Here is a 26,807-nt window from a genome sequence, read left to right as displayed (position 1 = left end):
TTATAGTTGTGCAAGGAGGTGAAGCATGTCTACCTACACCTCCATCTTGGCCAGAAGTCTCTTTTTACTGTTTTTATAGTTCTACCTTTTCCAGAATGACATACAGTTGGAATTTTACAGTTTGTACTTTTTTCTGATGGGCTTCTTTCACTTAGTAATATGCATTTAAGGTTCCTCCATGTCTTTTTTATAGTACAATAGTTCATTTCTTTTTAGCACTGAATAATATTGCATTGTCTGGATATGCCGCAGCTTATTTATTCATTCACTTGTTGAAGGACATCTTGGTTGCTTCCAAGTTCGACAGTGATGAATAAAGCTGTTATAAACATCCATGTGCAGTTTTTGTGTGTGGACATAACTTTTCAACTCATTTGGGTAAATACCAAGGAGCAGGATTGCTGGTTTACAAGGTAAGAGCATGTTTAGTTTTATAAGAAACTGCCAAACTGTCTTCCAAAGGAGGCTGACCATTTTGCATTCCTGCCAGCAATGACTGAGAGTTCCTGTTGTTACGCGTACTTGTCAGCATTTGGTGTTGTCAGTGTTTTGGATTTTGGCCAGTCTAAAAGATCGGCAGTGGTATCTCATTGCTGTTTTAATTTGCAATTTTTTAATGACATGTAGCATTGAATGTCTTTTTATATGTTTATTTGCCATCTAAATAATCTTCTTTGGTGAGGTGGCTATTCATATCTTTTGCCCATGTTTTACTTTCCTTGTTGTTGAATGTATATTTTTGTGTAACAGATCCTTATCAGTTGTGTCTTTTGCAAATGTTTTTTCCTCATCTGAGGTTTTTCTTATTTTCTTGACAGTGTCTTTCATAGAGAAGTTGCTTTAAATATTTATTTGTTTATTTATTAGAGAGAGGGGGAGGGAGGGAGAGACACATCAATGGGAGAGAAGCATCAAGTGATTGCCTCTCACATGCGCCCCGATTGGGGACCAAACCTGCAACCTAGACATGTACCCTGACCAGGATTCAAACAGGAGACCTTTCACTTTGCGGGACAACAACCAGCCAGCTGAGCCACACTGGCCAAGGCTTGAAGTTGTTTGAATTTTAATGAAGTCTAGCCTATTAATTATTTCATGGATCATGCCTTGGGTTTTATCTAAAAAAGTATGGCCATCCCCATGGTCACATTAAATTTTCTCTTGTCTTTTAGGGGTTTTATAGTATTGCATATTAGGTATATGATCCATTTTGAGTTAATCTTTTTTCTATGTGTGTGAGGGGTGTAAGGGCCATATTTAGATTCATTTTTTTAATGTGTATGTCCAGTTGTCCCAACACCAATTGTTGAAAGTCTATCTTTTCTCTATTGTATTGCCCGTTTTCTCTTTGACAAAGTCCGTATTTATGTGTGCCTATTTCTGGGCCCTCTATTCTGTTCCATTGATCTGTTTGTTTATTCTTTTTCAGAGTACCACATTGCCTTGATTACTCTGGCTTTATAGTGCATCTTGAAGTTCAGTAGTGTCAGTCCTCCATTTTGTTCTTCCCTTTCAACTATTGCGTTGGCTATTCTGGTTCCTTGACTCTCCATATAAACATTAGAATCAGTCTGTTGATACCAGCAAAAATAACTCCCTGGGATTTAATTGAAATTGCATTGACTCTCTTAAGTCAATTTTGAAAGAACTGACATTTTGACAATATTGATTCTTCCTATCCATGAATGTGAACTATCTCTCCATCTACTTAGATCTTAGATTTCTTTCATCAGAGTTTTGTAGTTCTTCTGATGTGGCTCTTGTACCTATTTTTTAAGAATTATACCTAAGTTTTTCATTTCTTAAATTCACAGTCTGATAATTCCAACATCCCAGCCATATGTGGGTCTGGTTCTGATGTATGTTCTGTCTCTCCAAACTGTGTTTGCCTTCTAGTATGCCTTGTAAGTTTCTGCTGAAAAATGGACAACATGTACTGGGTAATATGAACTGTGGTAAATAGTAATGTAGTTGTAAGGTGTGGGGAGGGAAAGCATCCTAAGTCCTATGATTAGGTCTCAGCCTTTCGGTTAGCCTATGCCCCTGGACTGTGAGCTTCACTAGTGCTTCTCCGTTGGGGTGGTTGTGTTTTTTTTCCCCTCCCTCTTTGGAAACTGGAAGTGAAATCTAAGCATCCTTTCAAGGGTTTATATTTGCATTCAATGGGTGAGTAAAGGTCGAGTATGCTTGTTCTATCTTTCCTGGAATGGGAACCTGGTCATGTTTTTCAAATATATATCCTTGCTGGTATTTGTAAAACACTCATACTATTTGTTTCTTTGTATTAATTCTGGTATGTAAAACAAGGGAAAAGTTTGGGCTGATGGCTTTCCCACGTTGTATATATTGAGAAGGCTCCTCTCCAGTGTGAATTCTTATGTCTCTCTAAAGGTGAAAGGGATCATTGAAGACTTTCTCACATTCATTACACATACAGAGTTCTTCTCCATTTTTCCTATGGGATGAGTGACTTCTGATAACTTATCCATAGTCACTGCATCCCTGGATTTTCTAACCAGGATGTACTCATGTGTTCAGTAAGGTTAAATAAAGCTACTTTTGAAGGCTTTTCTGAATTCATTGTAGTCATAGTATTTCTCTCTAGTGTGTATTCACATCGGCATTGTGAGCTTAATGTTCCTCCTGAAGGCTTTTTCTCAGTCATTGCATTTGTAGAGTTTCTCCCTAGTGTGGATAGATGCTCTGGTGAGCAGTAAAATGAGTGATTTGGCTGTAGGCTTTCCCTGAGTCTTTGTGTCCATAGAGTTTCTTCTTAGTATGTATTCTTGTGTGCACCACAAGACTAGATGTTTCTAAAGAATTTTCCACTGCTTACCTTAATAAAGGTTGTCTTCACTGTGAGTTCTCATGTACATTGTAGGGATGACTATAGCCCAGATGCTCTCCTGCTCTGAAATTATTTGAAGAAGTTTCTCTTTATTTTGAAATCTCCCATGTCTCTAATGGGAATAACGATTACCAAGAGCTTTCTTATAGTCGTTACATTCATGATTTGTCTGTCTTTCTTCTATGATCTCTCTTCTACAAAATAAGATGTGTCCCCTCTAAAGACTTTTTCACATAGATTACATTCATAAAATTTATCCCAAAAAGATTCCTTTCTATTTGTGTCTCATTGTTGCAGACATTGTGGGGATAAACTGAGTTTTCCTCTCTGATGCCAGCTTTCACTACTTTTCTTCAACTGTGTCTGGAGATCGTAGCTGGTGCATTAAAGCCTCTTTAAGAAAAGATGTTCTTTCTGTGCTGAGACTGTAACTGTGAGAGGAAAACACTGATAGGATATGTAGATGGAAGGGCCACATCTGGGCCTCCACAGAAGACTAGAGGCCTGAGTCAGCCATACCACCCCTGCCCACCCAGGGTCTACCCCGTGTCCAGGTTTCAGTAGGACTGAGGGGCAAGTGCTGTAAGCAAGACAGAAAATACATTTTGTTGTGATGCTTTCATTCTACAGCAGCAATTTTCAACCAATGCGCCACAAGAATTTTTAAAACATGTAGTACCTGGCTATTTAATCAGGAGCACTGACCTCATTTCCTTTAGATTGTCAAATTGAAAAAAAAAAAAAAGGCAACACAATAATAGCCATCTGGTGTGAATAAATCAAAATTATACCTTTTTTTTTTTTTTTTTTTTTGTCAAATTGGCAAAAAATATGTTTTTGGTGTGCCATGAGACGAAAAAGGTTAAAAATTGCTGTTCTAGAGGAGTGAGACAAATAAAAGAACCAGGTAATTGCAGGTCATGATAAGTGCTATCAAGAAAATAAAACAGGATTCTGTGACAGAGAATGAAAGGCGGGGAAAACAGTGAATGGTGACTTTAGCTGTGCTAGGCCTTTCTGAGGAGGTGACATTGGAGCTAGGACCTTTTAAAGACAAAAGAGTCAGCTTTGCAAAGATACGGGGACTGAGTATTTTAGGTGGAAGAAACAGGCAAAGTTCCTAAGTTTCTAATAAATTTGGCCAGATCAAAGGAATTGAACAGCTAGTGTGACAAGCATTGTGAATTGAGGGAGGAAGTGGGAAGTGATAAAGTCAGAGAAGTTGGGAGATGTGATGAGGTCAGAGCATTAGTAGCTGGGGTCAGATCATGTAAGGAGGCCTCGTAGACTGCAGTAACGGTTTGGGTTTCTAATTGTCTTCTGCTGTTAATTGACTTTGTGATCCTGTATTAGTTATTAAACTTTCTCTGCTTCATTTTTTTTTTTTTTTTTTACTAATACATGAATTTATAAGAAATGATGCATACTCAGAGTAGGATAAATCTTGCCTTGAAAAAGGACATTAGGAATAACTTAGGCCAAATTCCTTTGTTTCAGAGATATATGAAAGCCTTTTGACAAATTATGCATTTTTGTTATGTATATTATGTTGAGCATGATTACATTTGTTTTAGGGACCAGTTTATCACCTATTCTATTGTTTTTTTTCTCTATACTTTAAAAAAACAATTTCATTGAAATTAAACATTCAGTCAGAAAAGTCCGCAAGTCATACATGTACATACATTCATAATATTATCACAAAGTTCTCTTGGGCTTTTAAAAAGTCAGATTTATTGAAGTTTAATTTATGTACAGTAAAATTTGCTCTTAGGTATGTAGTACCATAAATTTTTACTAACACACGATAAGGTGTCGTCGGCAGCCGTCCATCTCGAGAGACGATGGTGTAGCTTCTTAAGAGTCTGTCTGCACCGCCGAGAATGGCTGTGCAGTCCCGACTCGGGAGTGACACGGTATCTGTCTCCTCCCGTGATGAATTGACATCTTGCGATGACGCTGGAGTGTCCTCTCCAGTGAAGCTGAAGCTACAGAGCCTGGGCAGGGTGACATGGAGGGTCTGCTGTTGCCCATGCAGCAGACCCCCCCTCTCTTCGCAGCTGAAGGGCCCAAGGGAAAGACGGAGTCAATACAGCTTGGCTTCAGGTGCGCCGCAGGAGTTGCCGGTGTAGACTACAACGTCAAACCGCCTTAGGGACTCCGGCTCCGGATTTTCTGTCGGGGTTTACTCCCCTAGCCTTTCCCCTGAAGAGGTATGCCGCAAGGCAGCGGAGGTTTTTTGGAATCAGAGTTTTCCTTCTCTGATGTGCCCTGACTGGAAGATCGAACCAGCGACACTTAGCTCGCAGGCCGACGCTCAATCCACTGAGCCAAACCAGCCAGGGTAACGATAAGGTGTAACTACCACTAAAATCAGAAATAGCTTATTTTCTTCATCATGTAAAGTTCCATCATGCTCCTCTGTAGTCAGTCCCCTTCCCCAGCCCCAGTCCTTACCAACTGCTAAGCTGTTTTCTGCTACTGTCGTGTTTTTTAGAATATTCTATAACTGAAACAATACATTATATAGCCTTTTAACTCTGGCTCCTTATTTTATGCTCTTGAGATTCATCTATTTTTGGATTTTTTCCTGTATCAGTAGTTTATTCTGTTTAATTGCTGAGTAATATTCTATTATGTATGTCCCACAATTTGTTTAACCACTCATCAGCTGACGGACATTTGGATAGTTTCCAGTTTTGGGAGATTATGAATAAGTCTAGTGTCTTCATTTCTTTTGGGTAAATATCTAGGGTCATATTGTGAGTTTTTATTTAAATTGTCATCTGTTTCCCAAAGTTGTATAGTATTAGGTATTCTCATTACGAATACATGCATTAGTTTATCATTCCCAGCACTTGGTATTATCAGCATTTTATTTTTAAATTTTAGCCATTTCACTAGGTATGTGGTGTCATCTCCTAACTTGCATTCCCTGGATGATTAGAGATGGTGAGCATCTTTTCACATGCTTAGCTGACATATCTCTTGCTTAGTGTAGTGTCTGTTCAAATCTTTAGCCTATTTTTTAAATTTGGGTAGTTTCTTATTACTGAATTAAAAGAGTTCTTCTATTCTGAATAACAGTCCTTCATCAGAGGTGTATTTTACAAGTATAGCCACTCTGTTGGTACCGGTTTTTCATTTTGTAACAGTATATTTTAAAGAGTAGAATTTTAAACTCTTGAATTTCAACTTACCAGTTTTTCTTATGGGTCTTCTTTTTTGGGTTCATTGTAAAAGTCTTTGCCTGACACAAGATCACATAGATTTTCTCCTGTGTTTTTTTTTCTAGAAGTTTTAGAGTTTTAGATTTTTCATCAAGGTCTATGATCCATTTTAATTTGATTTTTTTTCTTATGTGGTGAAGGTGTAGGTTTATGTTTTTACATATGAATATCCCACTGTTCCCAATCCATTTGTTGAAAAGATTATCCTTTTGACATTGAGTTGATTTTACACTTCTGTCAAAAATTGACTATATTTGTGTGGGGCTTTTTCTGGACTCTCTAGTCTGTTCCACTGATTTTTGTGTTCATTCTTTTGCAATATCACATACTGTCTGGATTACTGTAACTTTATACTTAGTCTTGAAATTAGGGACTGTGAGACTCCGTACTTTGTTTTCCTATGTTCAAATTGTTTTGTTTATCCAAGTTCCTTTGTTTTTACATATAAAGTTTAAACTCAGTTTGTTGATTTCTACCCAAAAACTGCCTGCTGGATATTTATTGGAATTGCTTCAATCCCATAGATCACTTTGAGGAGAATCTTAATGATAGGGAATCTTCAGAGCCACGTACGCAGTATACTGTATTGCTCCATTTAGGTCTTTGATTTCCTTCATCATGTTCTGTAGTTTTCAACACAAATATTGCACTATTGTACGTATTTCGTTAAATTTATTCATAGTTATTTTATATATTTAATGGCACTATTGTAATAATACTGATTTAAAAATTTTTTATTTTCCAAGTGTTCTTGCTAGTAGGTATATAGAAAGACACTTGAATCTTATAGAGTCACTCTGTAACCCAGCAGTTTTCAATCAGTCTGTCTGAGGACTTTTTAAAACATGCAGTACCTGACTATTTAGTCAGGGGCACTGACCTATTTTCTCTTAGATTGTCAAATAAAAGAATGACAACAGCCAACACAATAATAGCTGACCAGCGTGAATGAATCAAATTTATACCTATTTTTTTTTGTCAGATTGGCAAAAAATATATTTTTTGTTGTGCCTCAGAATTTTAGTAATTAGTTTGTGTGTCATGAGATAAAAAGAGCTGAAAATGACTGCTTTAATCTTTGAGTTTGCCTAACTTATTTTGTTTTCTAGCAGCTTTTTTTGTGTGGATTCCTTAGAATTTTCTACATAGGCAATCATGCCATCTGACCACATGATCCTGTACTAGTTTTTACATTTCTCTTGGCCTGTTTCCTCCTAATAGATAGACTTATGAGAATATTACCAACTCACAGAGTGATAGCAGCCTTGATGTAAAAGGGTGTTTCGCATAATTTAGGCAAAACCTTTTTTTTTTCTGCAATATGTAAGAGTCCTTGACTTTAGGAGTTATTTATCACCGTGCCATGTTTTGTTTTGTTTTTCTGTGTACTTTTTAAAAATAAACTTCTATTGAAGTATAACATGTAAACACAAAAAATTGTAAATAATGTGTATAGTTCAATAAATTATCATGATGGGGTTTTAGTTTATAAGTGTTATTTGTGGTATTTATATAACTTGAAAAATGAGAAGGTAGTTTTCTAGACTAGGTGTATTGCCTTAGGCTAAATAATTTTTAAATTAACTTGAACTTTAATAACTGATAATTATCTGTATTAAATGCAAGACTTAGCGATGATTGAATTTTTTAAAGTATATTTTATTGATTACGCTGTTACAGTTGTCCCAATTACTTTTCCCTTTGCTCCCCTCCGCTCAGTGCCCCCCTTCCCTCCAGCAATCCCCCCCCTTAGTTCACATCAATGGGTTGTGCATGTAAGTTCTTTGCCTTCACCCTTTCCTATACTATTCTTAACATTCCCGTGTCTATTTTGTTCCTACCAATTATGCTTCTTAATCCCTGTACCATTTCCCCATTTCTCCCTCTTCCCCCTCCTAGCTGATAACCCTCTAAATGATCCCTGTACCTATGGTTCTTTTCCCATTCTGATTGTTTGCTTAGTTTGTTTTTGTTTGTTTGCTTTTTAGGTTCTGCTGTTGATAGTTGTGAGTTTGTTGTCATTTTAATGTTCATAGTTTTGATCCTTTTTTTCTTAAATAAGTCCCTTTAACATTTCATATAATAAGGGCTTGGTGATGATGAACTCCTTTAGCTTTACCTTGTCTGGGAAGCACTTTATCTGCCCTTCCATTCTAAATGATAGCTTTGCTGGGTAGACTAATCTCAGTTGTAGGTCCTTTCTTTTTATCCCTTTGAATACTTCTTGCCAGTCCCTCTTGCCTGCAAATTTTCTTTTGATAGATCAATTGATAGTCTTACAGGAACCCCTTTTTAGGTAACTCTCTTCTTTTCTATTGCTGCTTTTAAGATTCTCTCTTTATCCTTAAATTTTGACATTTTGATTGTGATGTGTCTTGGTGTGGTCCTCTTTGGGTCTAGCTTGTTTGGGACTCTGTACTTCCTGGACTATATGTCTATTTCCTTCGCTAAATTTGGGAAGTTTTTCTTCATTATTTTTTCACATAAGTTTTTAATTTCTTGTTCTTCCCTTTTTCCTTCTGGCACCCCTATGATTTGGACGTTAGCATGTTTAAAGTTGTCCCAGAGATTCCTAAGCCTTTCCTAGTTTTTTTCAGTTCTTGTTTCTTCATTATGTACTGGTTGACTGTTTATTTTTTCCTTATGTTCCAAATCATTGATTTGGTTTTGTGTGAATTTTCCTTTGTTTCACTTAGCATAGCCTTCCCTTCTTCCCTTCTGTATTTGCCATACTTAAGCATATCTGTCAAGTCTGTGAGCATCTTTATCACCAGTATTTTGAACTCTTCGTCTGTTAGATTGGCTCTTCCTTGTCACTTAGTTCTCCCACTGGAACCTTGATCTGTTCCCTCATCAGGGCCATACTTCTCTGTCTCCTCATCTTGACAGGCTCCTGTGTTTGCCTCTGTGTCTTAGGTAGAGCTGTCGCACCTGTTATGTTGTAAGGGGCAAAGCCTTAGGTATTTGTCAGTATGGGGGTGACCCATTTCACGACGTTGTGGCACTGTATGTGGTGGAGGAGTCTGAGAGGAAACAATTCAGCTTGCTTAGCACCTGCCCCTTTTCCAGGCACTTCTCTAGCTGTTGCCTTGGCCATGGTTCCCAGAGTGGGTGGGTCTGCAGATGTTCTAGGACTGTGGAGGCCTCTAAACAAATGGACTCTGGTGAGAGACCAGCAGTTTCTTCCTCCGCCCCTACCCCTACTGGTTTTCATAGTCAGAAGCAATGAGGCTTTATTTTCCCTGGTGCTAGAACCTTGAGCTGCACAGTCTGGTGTGGTACTGGGAGTGTGCCCCTGGTGTCCCTGACTACTTATATTTTTTAACATGTGACTGTGCTTTCCACCAGCTGGCCACAGCTGCTGTCACCCCTGCCTCCACACCACATCTTCTCTGCCCCGGCTCCACCCCTCCTACCTGTCTGGATGAGTATTTCTTCTGTATATCTTTGCTTGTTGGACTTCCGTGCAACTTGATTTTGTGGAATTTCTGGTTTTCTCCAGTTTTGAGGTAGTTGTATTCCTTCTTAATTGTGGAGGGAGCTGCAGCGTGTCTCTCTAAGCCTCCATCTTGGCCAGAAGTCAGCGATGATTGAAATTTTTATTGAATTATAACTACTACTAATATTTCTTTAGTGTCCATGTACTTGATATCTCTGTGCTTTCTGAGATCAATTTTTGAATATTTAATCACCAGGTGTCCAGCATAAGTGAATTTTTTCTGTCAAAAAAGTTTGTTTTTCTGTCATTATCTTCATCACCTTATCAGTAACTTTTATTTGATTGATTAAAGCAAGAAAAGTCATAATTAAAAGAAATATAGAAGTAAAGATTAAGTAATTTGAAGTATCAGTAAATATTATCTTATGGTTACTTAATTGGATTCCCACTTTTTGACATCCTTCCTGTTGTAAAATTATGTATTAATTCCTTTTGCTATACAACCTTTCAGTAGTTCCCACTAAAGTGTGCCAAATATAATATGACTCTTAAATATGCTCCTCTGATTTGACTTGGCCTCCTGCACTCCTGTGACCTCTCATGAGGAGAGCATTCCCCATGTAATAACTGCCCCTTCGGTGAGTAGGCCCAATATCAGGACATCAGAATAGTTCCAAACTTGATAGCTCAACCTAGATCAGCGGACTCGGTCTGCAAACTTTATGAGCATGAAGGCGATGTTGTTGGAGGCTACTGAGATTTCGAGGTTGCTATTTACCCAAGAAATACTAACTAATATAGTCAAATTCTGTGACTACTTACCAGTACTTTTCTTTAGTTGAAGTATATATTTTTTATAGTTTTTTTTTTTTCTATAGCTACAATGAGTTCAAGCACAATATATAGGACAAAGAAGATGAAGAAAAATATTTTTAAACAGAAAAGTAAACTAGGACGTTTAGATTGGACTAATTGCAGTGTTATTCCTTAAGGAGTATTATTAGATTCTAAAATTATCAGCTGAATTTTAATTTAGAACATTTCAAGTGAAAAGAGGTGCTTCACTAACTCAAATTCATTTTTCTAGATATATTCATTACTTTAAAAAGAATCTAATGCTGAATTTTTAGGGAATTACACTAATGGCATGTCTCTTTGTTTATAAGCCTTTAAAATATACTTTCATACTAATCAGTTTAAAGTTTATTCATGAAAGCCCAAGGATTAGAACTATTATGAGAGAAATAAACTTGAAAAATAGGTCTGGGATATACAGTATCCATCTGGATCACAGTTCCAGATAGAGAAAAAAAACAGTGGGAAGAGAAGAGTTAGTCAGCGTAGTAAAAGAAAGCACCCAGAGTCTAATGAAAAGGATAAAATTAAGACATGTTCTGGTAAATTTCTAAAACCTGAGAATAAGTAACAAAGCCTGGATTTCTACTAACAAAAATTTGGGAAAAGATACTAGTGATCTGGACTATGGTAGTGGTAGGAGAAATGAACAGCAAACGATGGATCTGAAATCTATTTTAGGTCAATAATCTGCAGAACTGCTAATGCATTTGTTGCAAAGGGATGTGTTTGAAGGAAATTAACAAAGATTACTAGGCTTCTGGTTTGAATAAATATGTAAGTAAATGGTATATATTCACATAAATATATCTACAGTTCATTTTAACTACTTTTAAATATTTCTTATTGATTACGCTGTTACAGTTGTCCCAATTTTTTCCCCCTTTGTTCCCCTCCACTTGGTACACCCCTTCCTTCCAGCAATCCCTCCCTTAGTTCATGTCCATGGGTCCTGTGTGTAAGTTCTTTGGCTTCTCCTTTTACTACACTATTCTTAACTTTCCCCTGTCTGTTTTGTACCTACCAATTATGCTTCTTAATCTCTGTACCTTTTCTCCATTTTTATCTCTTTCCCCTTCCAGCTGATAACCCTCCAAATGATCCCCATACCTATGATTCTGTTCCTATTCTGGTTTGCTTAGTTGGATTTTGTTTTTATTTTTTAGATTCAGTTGTTGATAGCTGTGAATTTGTTGTCATTTTAATGTTCATAGTTTTGATCTTCTTCTTTTTCTTAAATCCCTTTAACATTTCATGTAATAATGGCTTGGTGTTGAGGAACTCCTTTAGCTTTACCTTATCTGGGAAGCACTTTATCTAAATGGAAGCTTTGCTGGATAAAATAATCTTGGTTGTAGGTCCTCGCTTTTCATCACTTTGAATACTTCTTGCCAGCCCCTTCTTGCTTGCAAAGTTTCTTTTGAGAAATCGGCTCCTAGTCTTATGGCAACTCCTTTGTAGGTAACTCTCTTCTTTTGCTGCTTTTAAGATTCTCTCTTTATCATTAGCCTTCGGCATTTTAATTGTAATGTGTCTTGGTGTAGTCCTCTTTGGGTCCAAATTGTTTGGGACTCTGTGCTTCCTGGACTTGTATGTCTATTTCCTTTGCCAAATTAGGGAATTTTTCTTTCATTATTTTTTCAAATAGTTTTCAAATTTTGCTCTTCCTCTTCTCCTTCTGGCACCCCTATGATTTGGATGTTAGCATGTTTAAAGTTGTCCCAGAGGTTCCTAAGCCTCTCCTTGTTTTTTTGCATTCTTGTTTCTTCTTTCTATTCTAGTGAATGTTCATTTCTTCCTTTTGTTCCAAACTGTTGATTTGAATCCTTCCCTTCACTGTTGGTTCCCTGTATGTTTTTCTTTGTTTCACTTTATGTAACCTTCATTTCTTCCTTTATTTTTTTTGCTATACTCAGTGAGTTCTCTGAGCATCTTTATCATCAGTGTTTTGAACACTGCATCTGATAGGATAGCTATCTCCATTTAGCTTAGTTCTTTTTCTGTTGTTCTGTTCTTTAATTTGGTCCATATTTCTTTGCCTCTTCAATTTGGCAGCCTCCCTGTGTTCGTTTCTGTGTATTAAGAAGAACTGCTTTTACTCCCTGTCTTAGTAGCTTGGCCTATGTAGCAAAGGCACCTATAAATTGTGGAGGGCGGAGCCTTAGGTAATTGCTAGGGCAGGGCCACCTGTTTCACCACTTTGTGGCTCTCTTTGTGGTGGGGAGCTTGGAGAGGCAACAATGCTGATGCCTGGCTTCTGGTGATTTTCCTGGCACTCAGCTTGTTTCCAGTCACTTCATCTACTTCCCATATGCGATTGGCACCCTTCTAGTTGCTACCCTGGGGTTTGCATATGTTCTAAGACCATGTGGGCCCATTAAGTGGAAAATCCAGCAGCTTATTCCACAGTCCCAAACCCCACTAGTTTTTACAGCTAGAGGTAAAGGGGATTTGTCTTCCCAGTGCTGGAACCATGGGCTGTGTGGTCTGTCCTGAGGCTGGGATTGCTCGCTCACAGGGTATCACTCCCGATTTTTATCTACCACACATGAATGTGGGACTGTCCATTCTGTTGCTGCCTGTCTGAGCCGCACTGCCTCTCCTCCCTGTCTCTGTGACTCTGCCCCTCCTACCTATCTGGATGAACGTGGCTTCTTTAAATCCTTGGTTGTCAGACTTCCATATAGCTCGATTTTCTGGTAGTTCTGGTTGTTATTCATTTTTGAGATCTGGTGGTAATTCTTTCTATGGTTGCATGAGGAGGCAAAGCATGTCTACCTACACTTCCATCTTACCGGAAGTCTCATTTAACTATTTTAAAGTGCTCAATTCAGCAGCTTTTAGAACATTTATAATGTTGTGCAGTCATAATTACTATCTAAACCATCACCCCAAAAGGAAGTCCTGTATATATTAAGCAGTTGCCCGCCATTCCTTCCTCCTCATAGGCATGACTAGTCTGCTTTCTCTTTGGATTTGCCTCTTCTGAGAATTTCATATAACTAGAATCTTACAGCATGTGGCCTTTTGTGTATGGCTTCTTTCACTTAGTATGTTTGAGGGTTTATCAATAGTGTAGCATGAATCAGTCCTTCATTCTTTTTATTGCTAAGGAATATTCCATTGTACAGATAAACCGCATTTTGTTTATTCATTCACCAGTTAATGACATTTGTGTTGTGTCCACTTTTTGGCTATTATGAATAATGCTACTGTGAACATTGTGTTCAGGTGAAGAACTTTCAGACTGTTTTATACAGCAGCGATGCTGTCTTACATTCCCATCAGCAGTGTATGAGGATTCTGTTTCTCCACATCTTCACCAACACTTCTTTGTTGTCTTTTATTTTAGTTTTTTAAAATAACTATCCTAGTTGACTTAAAGTGGTGTCTGAATGTGGTTTTGGTTTGCATTTCTGTAATGACTAATAATATTCAGTATCTTTTCATGTGCTTATTGTTCATTTTTATATCTTCTTTGGAAAAATGTCTATTCAAGTGTTTTGCCTATTTTAAAATTGTATAGCAATACATTTTTATTGTTGAGTTGTAGGAGTTCTTTATATTTTCTAAATTCTAGACACTTACCATGATTTGCAAATATTCTATTATTCTGTGGGTTCTCTTTTCACTTTCCTGAAGTGCTCTTGATGCACAGATGTTTTATTTTCCAGTTTACTAATTCTCTATCTAATCTGTTGTGCAGTCGGTTTATTGAGTTTTTATTTTCATGATTTTAAGTCATTGCTGAAATTCTAACCTTTTATTTTTCTCAAATATTAAGCATACTTTTTTTTTAAACATGAAACATGACACAGACTTTAAATACAGCATTTGGTCAGTACTTCTCAATAGAAATTCTCAACACTTTTGACCCAGTAATTCTGTATTTAGAATCTAGATCTAGAAAGAACTACATTAAGTGGCCATTAACAAGAGACTGGTTAAATTATATTGGGTTGGCCAAAAAGTTTGTTTGGTTTTTTCCGTCAGATGGCTGTAGTAGCACTTAGTTGTCTTTAACTTCATTCAAAACAATTTTGTTAGATTGTATTGTGACAGCTGTCACATGAGCATGCATTTAAAAAAAACAAAATTGGTGAATTTTTGTGTAGCCATTTTAATAGCGAAGATGGAAGAAAATGAACAACATTTTCAGCATATTATGCTTGTTGATTTAAAGGCAAGAATGCAACTGAAACACACACAAAAAAAAGATTTGTACAGTGTACAGAGAAGGTGCTGTGACTGATCGAACATGTCAAAAGTGGTTTGCGGAGTTTTGTGCTGGAGATTTCTCACTGGAAGATGCCCCGTGGGTGGGTAGACCAGTTGAAGTTGATAATGATCAAATCGAGACATTCATTGAGAACAATCAACTTTATACCACATGGGAGATAGCCAACATACTCAGAATATCCAAATCAATAGTTATTAGTAAAAATGAAAATGTGTTTTTTATTTTATGGAAAAGAAACCACACGGACTTATTGGCCAACCCGATAATACTTGCTATACCACAGCAGTTTTCAAAATGAGCTAGAATTACATATGATGAAATTACAACTGTAACACATTTGGGAACCTTAGGTGAGAGACTTGATTTAAACTTACTTCTCAGTTTTCACTGCATTATCATCATTTCATGGAAAGCCATGTACTTGTTTTTTAAATCCCCACTCTTTTTTTCCCAAATTTATTGAGGTATGATTGACAAATATAAATTATATATATTTAAGGTGTACAACATGATGTTTTGGTAAATGTGTACATTGTGAAATGATTACCACAATCAAGCTAATTAAGATATCGATTTGCTAACATCTAGAATTTATTCATCTAATAACTGAAAGTTTGAGCATCTTCCTTTTCCCTCACCCCAACCCTGGTAACCACCATTCTTCTATTACTTTATTTTTAACTTTATTTTTGACTTTATTTTTAAGACTTAACATATAAGTGAGGTTATGTAGTTTTGTCTTTGTATGTTTGGCTTATTTCACTTTTCATAAATATCTTCCAGGTTCATCCACGTTATCACAAGAGGCAAGATTTCCTTTTCTAAGGCTGAATAATATTACTGTGTGTGTATGTGTGGTATGTGTAACATCACATTTTCTGTAGCTATCATCAGCTGAGGTTGTTTCCATATCATGGCTACTGTGAATAGTGTCATAACCAGTGTAGGGATGCAAATATCTCTTTGAAATAGTAATTTTATTTCTTTTGATGTATACTCAAAAGTAGGATTGCTGGTTCATATAGTAGTTTTATTTTTAACTTTTTGAGGAGCCTCAATACTGGTTTCCATAATGTTTGTACAAGTTTACATTCCCACCAACAGTGTAAAAGGGTACCCTTTTGTCCACATTATTGATAACACTTGTTATCTTTTGACTTATTTATAATAGTTGACCAGGTATAAAATAGCTCATCATGATTTTGATTTCCATTTCTCTGATTGTTAATGATGTTGACCACCTTGTCATGTCCCTATTGGCCATTTTTGCGTCTTTGGAAAAATGTTCTTGGGGGTCCTTTACTAATTTTTTATTTAGGTTATTTAGTTTTTTGCTAGCAAGTATTAATTTCTTATATATTTGGATTTTAATTTCTTACTGGATATATGGTTTGTGATATTTTCTCCCATTCTGTAGGTGGCCTTTTTTGTTTTGTCGGTGGTTTCCTTTGCTGTACAGAAGCTGTTTCATTTGAGGTAGTCTCACTTGTTTATTTTTGCTTATGGACTTATGCTTTTGATGTTAAATAAAAAAAAAAAAAATCATTACCAAGACCAATTTCAAGGAGCTTTTCTTTTCTTCTAGGAGTTTTATGGTTTCAGTTTCTTACATTTATATTTTTAACCCATTCTCACTTGATTTTGTATGTTATAAGTATCCAGTTGCATTCCCTTGCATGTGGCTGACCCATTTCCCCAACACTGTTTATTGAAGAGACTATCTTTTCCCCATTGTGTATTCTTCATGCCCTTGTTGAAGATTAGGTGACTATTTACGCTTGGGTTTATTTCTAGGCTCTCTATTCTGTTCCATTGGTCTGTTTGTATGTTATGTGTCTTATTTGTATGCTAGTACCAAATTATTTTGATTATTATAGCTACCTAATATAATTTGAAATCTGGCTTTGTGCTTCTTGCTCAAGATTACTTGATTACTTTAGCTTTTTCTTACAAATTTTAGGGTTTTTATTTTTATTTTTTAGTGAAAAATGCCATTGGAGTTTTGATAGGGATTGCATTTAGTCTGTAGATCACTTTGGAGAGTATGAACATTTTAACAATATTAATTCTTCTAGTAGAGGAACACAGGATATCTTTCCATTTATTTGTGCTTTTTAAATTTTCTTTTACCAGTGCTTTACAGTTTTCAGTGTACAGGTATTTTGCCTCCTTGGATAAATTTGTTCCTAAGTATCTCAGTCTTTTTGATGTTAAGCATACTACTTTAAATTCTGTGCCTCCTGGCTCATCTCTGTCCCCTAAAAGACTTATTTCTTCTGCATGGTCTTTCGGATTTACTTTTTCATGTTATCTTATCTCTTTGTTATTGTTAATTAAGGGCCAGATATTGTGTATGAAATGTTGTGGAAATAATGTTAGGCCAATGGTGATGTTGTTATCTTCCTCTAAGAAGATTTATGTTTGTTTTTGGCAGGCACTAGCAATCTAAGATTGCCTTAATTTAATTTTGCGGTAGACATTTGGAGCTGAGTTTCAGTCCTATAAAGGCCAGTCTAGTTTTTGGTTATATTTACTTCTAGAGTGTAGTCCTTTGGGCTTCCAAATAAAAGTTGAAGTTTTACCAGGTCCCCCTACACAACCTTGTTCTCCTTGCATGCCAATATTTTTCTTCCCAGCTCTGTAAAACTGTCAAAAGCTCCTTTAGCCCCAAATGCCAGGCTCAGTCTTCTCTTGAAATTCTTCATTGTGCTATTAACTTTCCAGTGTCTTCAGGAAGACTTAAAATATATGTAGTTCTAGTTTTTCTTAAGGAAAAGTTGATCTGAAGTATATAATCTGCCATCCACAGGAGTTGAACTCAACAGTATATAAATGAAAGTAAACAGCATATAGTTTACTCTTTTTTAAAATGTTGGAGAAGTTTCAAAGATTACTATATAATGTCAGTCTTACCCACTTGTATTTTCACATACTTTCATAGAGAAAGGGGATAAGAAATAGTTGCAGTGACCTAGTAGCAATTGCATATATTGGATTGTCAAGCAGGTGATATCTTTTTTTCATGTTTTATCAGGGAAACAAAATGAAGACCATTATTCTAATTGTAATCCTTATGGCTTTGTACTGCATCATTCATGAGACAGTGAGCAAGCTCCCCGTTTTACCCACGTTCAGTTTCCTAGTGCTAGACCTGGAGTTAAGTAGCCAGTAAGTGTAGAAATGAATGGATGTGTTGAAAATACTTTATTTGGTTTTTCATAGTGAAAATCGATATCAGTATATGCTGTTCTGAATTATCCTGAAAGATAAGTTTTAATAGGGACGGAAAATCTTCTCACCAGCTCTGTGTTCCATCCTTTCTCTCTTACCAGGTGGCATCTCCACAGAAAGCGACTGTGCTTTTGAGCCAGACTACGCCATCCCACCACTTCCAGTGAGTGAAGGTATGCAGCACATTCGGATTATGGAGGGCATGTCTCGCTCTCTTCCATCCTCCCCCTTACTCACACATCAGTCTATCAGTGTTCGGCTCCAACCTGTGAAGAAGTTAACTGGTAAGGACTTTACCTAAATTTAGTATGTTTAACAGGAAACCTAACAGTATGACACTTTAGGTCATATCAGATATGTTTACGTGAAGGATTTTCCTTTTTGGTCTTCCTAATGTCTCAGACCCTTGGAAAGTGGAGCTCCTGCTGACTTTAATTCAGGGAATTAGAGTAGTACTCAGTTTGACAGTTTGATGTATTTATTTTCTAAATGATCCATCTGTTGTAGACATATTTTTCTAGGCTTTCACGAAATTTCAAGTTTTGCCAGAATACACTGTTGTCCTTATTTCATTTATCAGCTTGTTCATGTCAGATTAACAGATGGAGATATTATAATTTTAGGATAATAAGAACTTCATAGTTCAGCAAAGGTACATTAGTCATGTTTTTGTTTAATATCCTGACTTGTGTATTTCATATCTATTTTTAAAGGCTGATTTAGGTGTTTTCCTCTCCATTTTACATTCTTCCTACTTCTTAGAATATTTACTGTCTTTCCTAAGTTGTGGGTTGCACTAACTTTAATATGACCTCATATATATTGCCCATTCAGATCAAGTTGTTAGGTGTGCGACTGTCTTTATTAAATTAACTTTTGTTTTTTTAAGCTTTTTCAGGGAAGAAATTTTAGTCTGTTGAATGATACTTATTTTTGAAAATACGTAAGCCTGGGTCACTTTGTTAGATTTGTCTTTAACATTCTGTATATATCCAATGTCAGTTAAGGTGACTGTATTGGTGGGTTATGAGTGTGGAGGAAATAAATTAAGTCATTCCCAAAGGATGTATTTGCCTCCTATATGTCTGGTATTGAGCTGGACAGTAGTAGGTTTCATTATCATATGACAATTCTAAAGAAACTAAGAGGAGAGAGGGGAAAATAGAATTTTTAGATTCTTCCATCTATTTTGAAAAATACTTTTATAATATTTATATATTTCATTAATAGTATTTCTTCTATAGTTCCACAAAGCATAAGTCATGCCGCTTATATTGCTTATTGTTTTTTAGGCATCTTGAAATAACAGATTCAAAGTCTACTTTGATTCTTGGATCATTAGATAAAAATAAGTAAAATAGCTTAGTGACATTTTACTAAAATAGTCATTTGCATTTGATACCTTAAAATAGGATAAATGTCATGTGATTTGGCTTGAATAAAATTTCATTGCTTAGAAATTCCTTCTTTTTCTTGACGTTAAGGTGTCATTGATTACTGAAAATAACAAATAACCAAGTCTTCTGATGGCTGTCAAGTTGCTCCATTTTACCGTACACTTGGGAAGAAATAACAAGAGAAGTTCAGTTTCTGGGTAGAAGGTACCTGGATTTCCTGAGGGTTTGGATATACCACTTTCCTATCCCATTTGCCTTCCCAATTTGAACTTCAACTTAAATAGGCAACCTATATTAAAAGATATATACATTTAATAACAAAGTCAGTGACATACCTGATATCACAGAGGTGATACATGGAAACAGTAATAAGAGGTATACTTGGTTAATTACATGTATGGACTATTCAGTTTTAATTTCTCAGTGTTTGAAGTATATGTATCCTCTTAAAACAGTTTTGTTTTATTTTCTGAAAAGACTGTCAAGGACCAAAGAATTGAAAGATTGAGACTTTCTGAATGAAAGAAATTTGTCTTTTGAGAGAAGATGTTATGAAAATTTTTCTATGCCCAATTTTTTGCCAGTTGAAGGAGATGCTAATAATTTTCTTAATATTTATCTCCTGGAATAAATTTACTTAGAATTTTAACTTTAAACTATTAATAAATTATTCCTTAGTTATCTTTCCTTTCCTAATTATATATTTTTTAATGAATAAGTAAAAATGAAAGTTGAATGGGAAAAGATTACCTGACCATAAGGAAATGTCTTCCAGAGGATGGTTCTTAACAAAATGCATTAATTTAATCTGGCCATTAGGGCTACACTTACTAATTTATCTATTACATGCATTTAAACTTCCAAGTGCCTTATATTGCTTATATTTATACTATCAATCAAATTTAATAAGTAGGGCCAAATTAGTCATCTTATTCTGTTTTCCTTCTGACTTTCTAATATTTAGTTCCTTGTCTCTGCTATAGTCAAGATATTTGTTTAGGCCCTACAATATAATAAAGTGGTGGAAAAGACAAATTAAGGCCCCTGCCTTGAAAGTATTTTGTTTCCATCTGGGAAAGAGATTGATAATAAATGTATAAGCAATAAATAAATACTATAATTTTAGGCAGTGACAAATACTTTGTGGTAATAACGTAGGAAATGGGGTAGAGAGAGACTGGGGTGGAGGTAGGATTTCCTTTTATTGAGTGGTCAGAGAGGATGAGAGGAGGAGATACTTGAACTGAAGTCTGAATAACAAAAAGGAGCCTGTCACGGGAAGATCTGGGATCATAGCCTTCCAGGCAGAAGGAATAGTCAGTGTAAAAGTCCTAAAGCAGAAGACAGCATAGGCATGTTCCAGGAATTCAAGGAAGGCAAGTGTGGCTTCCACAGAATAAGTCAGGGGCGTGGAGGTCCTAGAATATAGTCGAAGAAGTAGGCAGAAGCCAGAGTTTCCAGGGTCATAGTAAGGAGCCTACTCTATAGGATTTTAAGCAGAGCTGGAATGGGAAGTAATATAATCTGATTTACCATTTAATCAGATCTTGTTGGCAAATGTGTGGAAAATGGAGTATGAGGGACTAGGATATCTCATGTATGTTAACTTTGTACATGTTTTCCTGATCTTTAAATAGATCTTTAACTTCCAACAAGTTAATGGAGTGATGAAATAACAACCTTTTTTCTTTTGTCTTGTCTTGTAAGACATAACAAAGGAGCAACCTTTTCCTGTCATTGTTATTATATAGCCTTTGTACTCTTAGCATATTTGTAGTCCTTCACATAGGTGTATGTGAAGACCCATTTGCAGAAATAGGTCCATTCCATTTCCAAATACTTAAGACTTATCTTTAGTCCTCAGAGAGTGAGAATGGGGAAAGGCCCGCTCAAGAATAAAGAGATACATATAACTTGGAGCTTGAAAACTAATTTTTAAGTATAGTATATCTACACACACACATCCCTACATATCTCACTTTATTCAGAACAAAAGCAGGTTAACACAGTGAAAGTGGCTAAGAGAGGAACAGGCTCTGGGCCCATACCCCCTGAGTTTGTAACCCAGCTCTGAGGAAGTCACTTCACTACTGGGTGGTTCTGTTTCTTCATCTGTAAAATGGGGATAACAGTATGTCCTACCTCATGGGAAATCATACCTACTCATTGAGGATGATCACGTTGTTTAATACTTGCTTAAAATGGCATTTGGCAAATATTAAGTGCCCAGAATGTGTTAGCTGTTACTGTTAAAATTTTGTTTAAATTTGGTGAAAAGTTTTTTAAAGTTACTTTTAACATTAGATACCAACTTGGAACTTTAAAATTTTGCGTCTTTTAAAAAGTCATATTTTTTAATGAATGACAGTAATGGTGGTAATTCTTATTTGAATGCCTGCTCTGGCATACGCATTATTAGTTTATGTGTTCTTCGCGTGTATCTCCATTTTACAGATGAGTAAATTAAGTCTTAGAGAAGTCACATGTCTTGCTCAAAATTGTACAGCTAGGAAGCTGTCAGAGCCAAGGTGATATCCAGGCCCTTAAACTCCAAATTTGTTTCATTATACCAATAAAAAAATTGAGGTTTAGGAAAGTTAGCCAACTCACCCAAGGCACCTGGTATGTCAAATAAGACTTTTCCAAGTAGTAGAAGATACAGCCAAGTGGTTTAAGCCAGTGATGTTCAACCTTTTTCATCTCAGGGCACACATAAGCTAATTACTAAAATTCTGCGGCACTCCAAAACATATATTTTTTGCTGATCTGACAAAAAAAAGGTATAATTTTGATTCATTCACATGGGATGGTTGTTGTTGTGTTGGCTGGTGTCATTTTTTTATTTGACGATCTAAGGAAAAAGAGATGAGTGCCCCTGACTAAATAGTCAGGTATTGCATGTTTTAAAAATTCTTGTGGCACAGTGGTTGAAAATTACTGGTTTGAGCAGTAAAGGGAAACTAGAAGATAGAGAGGTTGGGCAAGCCTCAAGGTTCATTTGACCTAGTTGGATTTTGCTGTGAACTGGAGAAGACGTGGAAGAAAGTGTACACAGAGAGCATACTGTGTGGTAATGGAATTGCCACAGTTCTCTAGAGTCTTACTCTGTGCTCTTTACCAGATGTTTTTGTTCGTAGCATCATAAATCCCATCAGCATACTTCTTAAAACATAGGTAATTGTGAGTGCCAGTAGTCTGTTCATTCAACACTTACTGAATTTATACTGTTTGTACATTATGTACACTGTACATTCAGTAGAAGTTAAATTTTGAGTATTCACACTATTGGTAAGGGTATAAATTGGTGCAACCTTTTTGTAAGGCATTTTGACAATATGTATCAAAATATAATGCATATAATCCTTGACACAGCAATTTTATTGCTCAGATAAATTTGAAAAAGTTTGAAATATATATGAATGTATGTGTGTTTATATAGTAAATATAAAAATCTTATTATTCATCAGTGATAGTAAGCCACTCGTGTTTTAAAATCATATACACACAGAAATGTACATACACGTATACATTTGGTGGTGGTGTTGAGATACAATAACTCTAACTCAAAAGTGGGAGAGGTTAACAACATAAATTTTTTTGTGCGCCCTTATATAGTGTTTTTATTTTTACAACATCAAAGTCCAAAATCTCATGAGGCATTGTAACAAAAGAGACCATGACTTCCATTTCCTTATTGTATAAACTTGTGCAAATTTGCAATAAGTCTCTATACTTCGGTTTCCTTGTTTCTAAACTAGGAATGATAATAGTATGTACTTAAATCAATGTCACTCCAATAAATTTAATTAATAAATAATAAAAGAGCAGACAGCAATATATACCTAATAGGACTATTAAGAGAATTGGATGAGCTGGTATGTATAAACTTAAAAAGACAGTATCTGACACAGAGTAAATACTTTATTAGTGTTAGCTACAATTATAATTTCAAAAGAGTTGTGGGTGAGCGAAGATTACACTGTGGAAAATTGCCTTCTAAGGACTTGTTGCTTGAGGAAGAAGCCCAGAAGAGGGGGAAGACAGAAGAAAGAAAGTGTTCAAGAATGGCTCTTTCTCAGGGATGGTTGACATTCAAGGATGTGGCCATTGAATTCTCTCGGGAGGAGTGGGAATACCTGAGCCCAGCTCAGAGGACTTTGTGCAGCATGTGACGTTGGAGGACTACAAGAACCTGCTCTCCTTGGGAATTTTTGTTTCTGATCTGAACGTTACCACCATTTTAAAGCGAAGGAAATTAGCAATCTGCAGAGTGAGTTGGAAACAGGCCAACAAAACCCACTAAAAACAAACACACAAAGAACAAATAAAACAACCCCCCAAAACTCCACAAATTGGTGGGAATGTATCAACAGTGTGAACACAGTTACCTGCTCTCCACATGTAATCAAGACAGTAAAACCAACAAAAACCTGTAATACAGGAGGAATCTTACAAACTGTGATGTTCGGAAGACGTGAAAGCCATACAATCAAAGATACCTACTTCAGGGAAATAAAGGAAAAATGTATGACGTTGCATTTCCAGCAGAAAGGTTAAAACAGAAGACAAAGAAATGCCTGTAACTCATAAAAACCATCTTTCCAGTAGATAAGAACATGGTCTAAGGCATGAAGGACAGAAGCCTTGGACTAAGCTTTCATTCACATCTGGCTGATGTGGAAATATTTCAAGCAGAAGGGAAATTTTATGAATATAACCTAGTCAAGAAGTCTATCAACAATACTTCCTCAGTTTTATCATTTCAAAGAGTTACTGCTATTAGCCAAGGCAACATTTTTAATATGTATGGGAATGAATTTAGGCATCCTTAAATGCTGAAATAAGATCAGACAGCATAAAGGAAAAATTCTTACAAATGTAATGAGTGCGGCAAAGCCTTTATTGTGAGTTCAAACCTAACTAGACATAGGTAAACCATAGTGAAGAGAGATTTTGTCAATGTAGTTGAATGTGGCAAGGTATTTAGTATAAAATTGCACCGTGTGTGTTGGCAGGTAATTTATACTGGGGAGAGACCTTACAAATGTAATGAGTGTTTTCAAGATTTTTTGTATGAAAAAAAACGCTTTGCAGGTCATCAGGTCATTCGTACTGGAGAGACACCCTTAAAATGTAATGAGTGTGGCAAAGGCTTTAGTATTCATTTAGTCCTGACTAGACATCAGGTGATCCATATTGAAGAAAAACCTTATCAATGTAATGAGTATGGCAAGTTGTTTCATGACAAATCACACCTTGCAGGTCATCAGAGTCTTCAGAGGAGAAGAACTTCACAAATGTAACATATGGCAAAGCCCTTCTGTATGTTCAGTCCTAGCGAGGCATCAGGTAACCCAGAGGGAAGAGAAACTTTACCAATGTAGAGAGAGGGGGGGGTCTGAGACTTGCGTGACTTTCTATCAGGTATGTCAAATATGACTTCTGAGCCTTTGAGGCGACCTTCAAGTAATTTATTTAAATGCCTCAAGTAAATCCCTCTACTTTTTGAAGAGTCACCTTCAAATATTGATACCAAATGGATTATTATCTAGTGTCTGGGAAAAAATAATTTTGGCCTGATTTAAAAAGCATCTGCTACCAGTAGATTGAAAAGACCATGTGGCAAGTCATTATAAATGGTAAATAATTCACAATAATCATTTTGATCATGCTGCAACTTAGTTATTTTAGATACTAACTACAATCAAAATATTTTCATCATGGATAAAATGGAATCATTGACTTGTTTCTGAGACATCCTGTGAAAATCATTTAAAGCTATTTTGATAGAAAAGAGCCTCTACATAATATTAGTGTACATTATCTGATATATTTTAGTGTACTTATGATAATGTTCTTTACATAAAAATAATTATCTTGAAATTTTTGGAAACAGTGGAATTCAAGATATACTTTAGTGGATTTTATTACTAGGAAAAAATACAGGGTTACTATAAAGATTAAATAAGATTTCTTAAACACACAACCTAACATATAATAAACATTGAATAAATATTACTTTTCTTCTCATTTTTAACTTGTATAAAATGGAAACATAGGCTTCAGAAAAGTATTGAAAAGCCAGTTTGGAAATATAAAGAGCCCAGAGAGTGTTAGTCTACATAGTCCGATTTATTTCAGTGTCCTTATGATAATGTAGCATGAGTAAATATATTACATTTTTAGAAAAAATATTATAAACTAAATTGTATTATAGTGAATTTTATTAGATTAAAAATATATAGTAGACCTGTGTGGTAGTCTAAGCGCCCATCAGTCCTAAATTAGATACTCTATTTTAATTTTCATATGGATAAAGTACCTTACCAAATATTTTCTAAGACTAAAAGAAAAATGTAAATGAAGGCTTTTAAACTCTTTGGAATACTCATACTAATTTAACTAGTTCTGGACTTCATTCAAGTACTGTTTCTGTTCACATTATCTCGTTTTATAGGTTAAAGATTGTGCCATTGTAAACTTCAAGGTTTACTCAGTGGCAGAAGTAGGTCCCCTTGCTGGCTCGGTAGTCTTCCAAACAAAAGTAGAGAACGTTAGGCGGTTATTACTTAATTCAATTGAGGTAATTTCAGTTATCATGAGTATTGTTAAAGAAAATCAGAGCCGGACAGTAAAGTGGTGAAGAGGGATTTTATTCAGGAGCTGTTGCAGTAGAGAAAAGAGAGCTCGGTTTAGAACTGGGTTCAATTCCAAAGTACAGTAAAGCCAGTTAAGGATTTACAGCCAAGAAGCAAGGCAGGGAAGGCAGCAGTAGATGGAAAATTAGTAAGAAGAGACATTAAGGGTAGGATTCTTGCTAAACCAATTTAACAGAATTTTTGCTGAAGGCAGGCCAGGGTGATCAGATATCAAGGGGGAGGGGATTCTCGCTAAACTGACTTAGCAGGATTCTTGCTGCAACTGGGCTAGCCTGCAAGGATGAAACATAGAGGGAACGGGCTTAGCAGGAGCCCGACAAAGTTTAATTGGGGAGAGAGCCTTTGTCAGTATGTGTATTATGTGTATTTTGAACACTTAAATGTCAACATATATTATCAGATAAAGAATCCTTTCATGATGTTTACAAACACGGATTTGGATAGTGCCATACTGTCAAGAGCTCAGGCTTTCTAGTAGGGCAAAAAGTATGCTTAAATTCTGTACTCATTCATTTGTAAGCATTATGTCTGTACTATACGTAAGTAAGAATAATTATACCTTAGGATTGAGAGGAATACAGAAGTGTTTTTAGTTTTTCTGTGCCTAACCTTTTCTGTGTCAAACATATGATTTGACAGTTAAATATTTTTTATTTTGCTCTATATAAAATTGTTATCACCTTACTGTGATCAACTCATATTTATTCTATCTTTGTCTAAATTAATAAATAAACTTTTGATAGATACAGTTTTTCAAAATGTAAGTCTATATGGGAAAAACTAAAAGGAATCCTAACAGGTAAAAAAGTTGGCAATCACTTGGTAATCTCTGATATTCTTTGGGGGAAGAAGAAAATTTTCTCTGCTCTTCTAGATTCTTTCAGCTGGTCTAATAAGTAAATCTCCAT

General features: G+C 35.9%; 1 protein-coding gene across 2 annotated transcripts in view; it reads left to right on the top strand.

The window, feature by feature from the left end:
• Positions 1-26,807, top strand: part of TANC2 (tetratricopeptide repeat, ankyrin repeat and coiled-coil containing 2) — a 275,799-nt gene that overhangs the window by 81,984 nt on the left and 167,008 nt on the right. For both annotated transcript variants that reach the window (XM_090292221.1, XM_090292222.1), the window contains exon 4: positions 17,945-18,127. In XM_090292221.1, coding sequence (XP_090148347.1) covers positions 17,945-18,127 — 183 coding nt within the window. The remainder of the gene's footprint in view (positions 1-17,944; positions 18,128-26,807) is intronic.

Source organism: Furipterus horrens, unplaced genomic scaffold, assembly GCF_987537825.1.
Source record: "Furipterus horrens unplaced genomic scaffold, mFurHor1.1.pri manual_scaffold_11, whole genome shotgun sequence".
Lineage (NCBI taxonomy): Eukaryota > Metazoa > Chordata > Mammalia > Chiroptera > Furipteridae > Furipterus > Furipterus horrens.
This window is presented reverse-complemented; position numbering and strand designations above follow the sequence as displayed.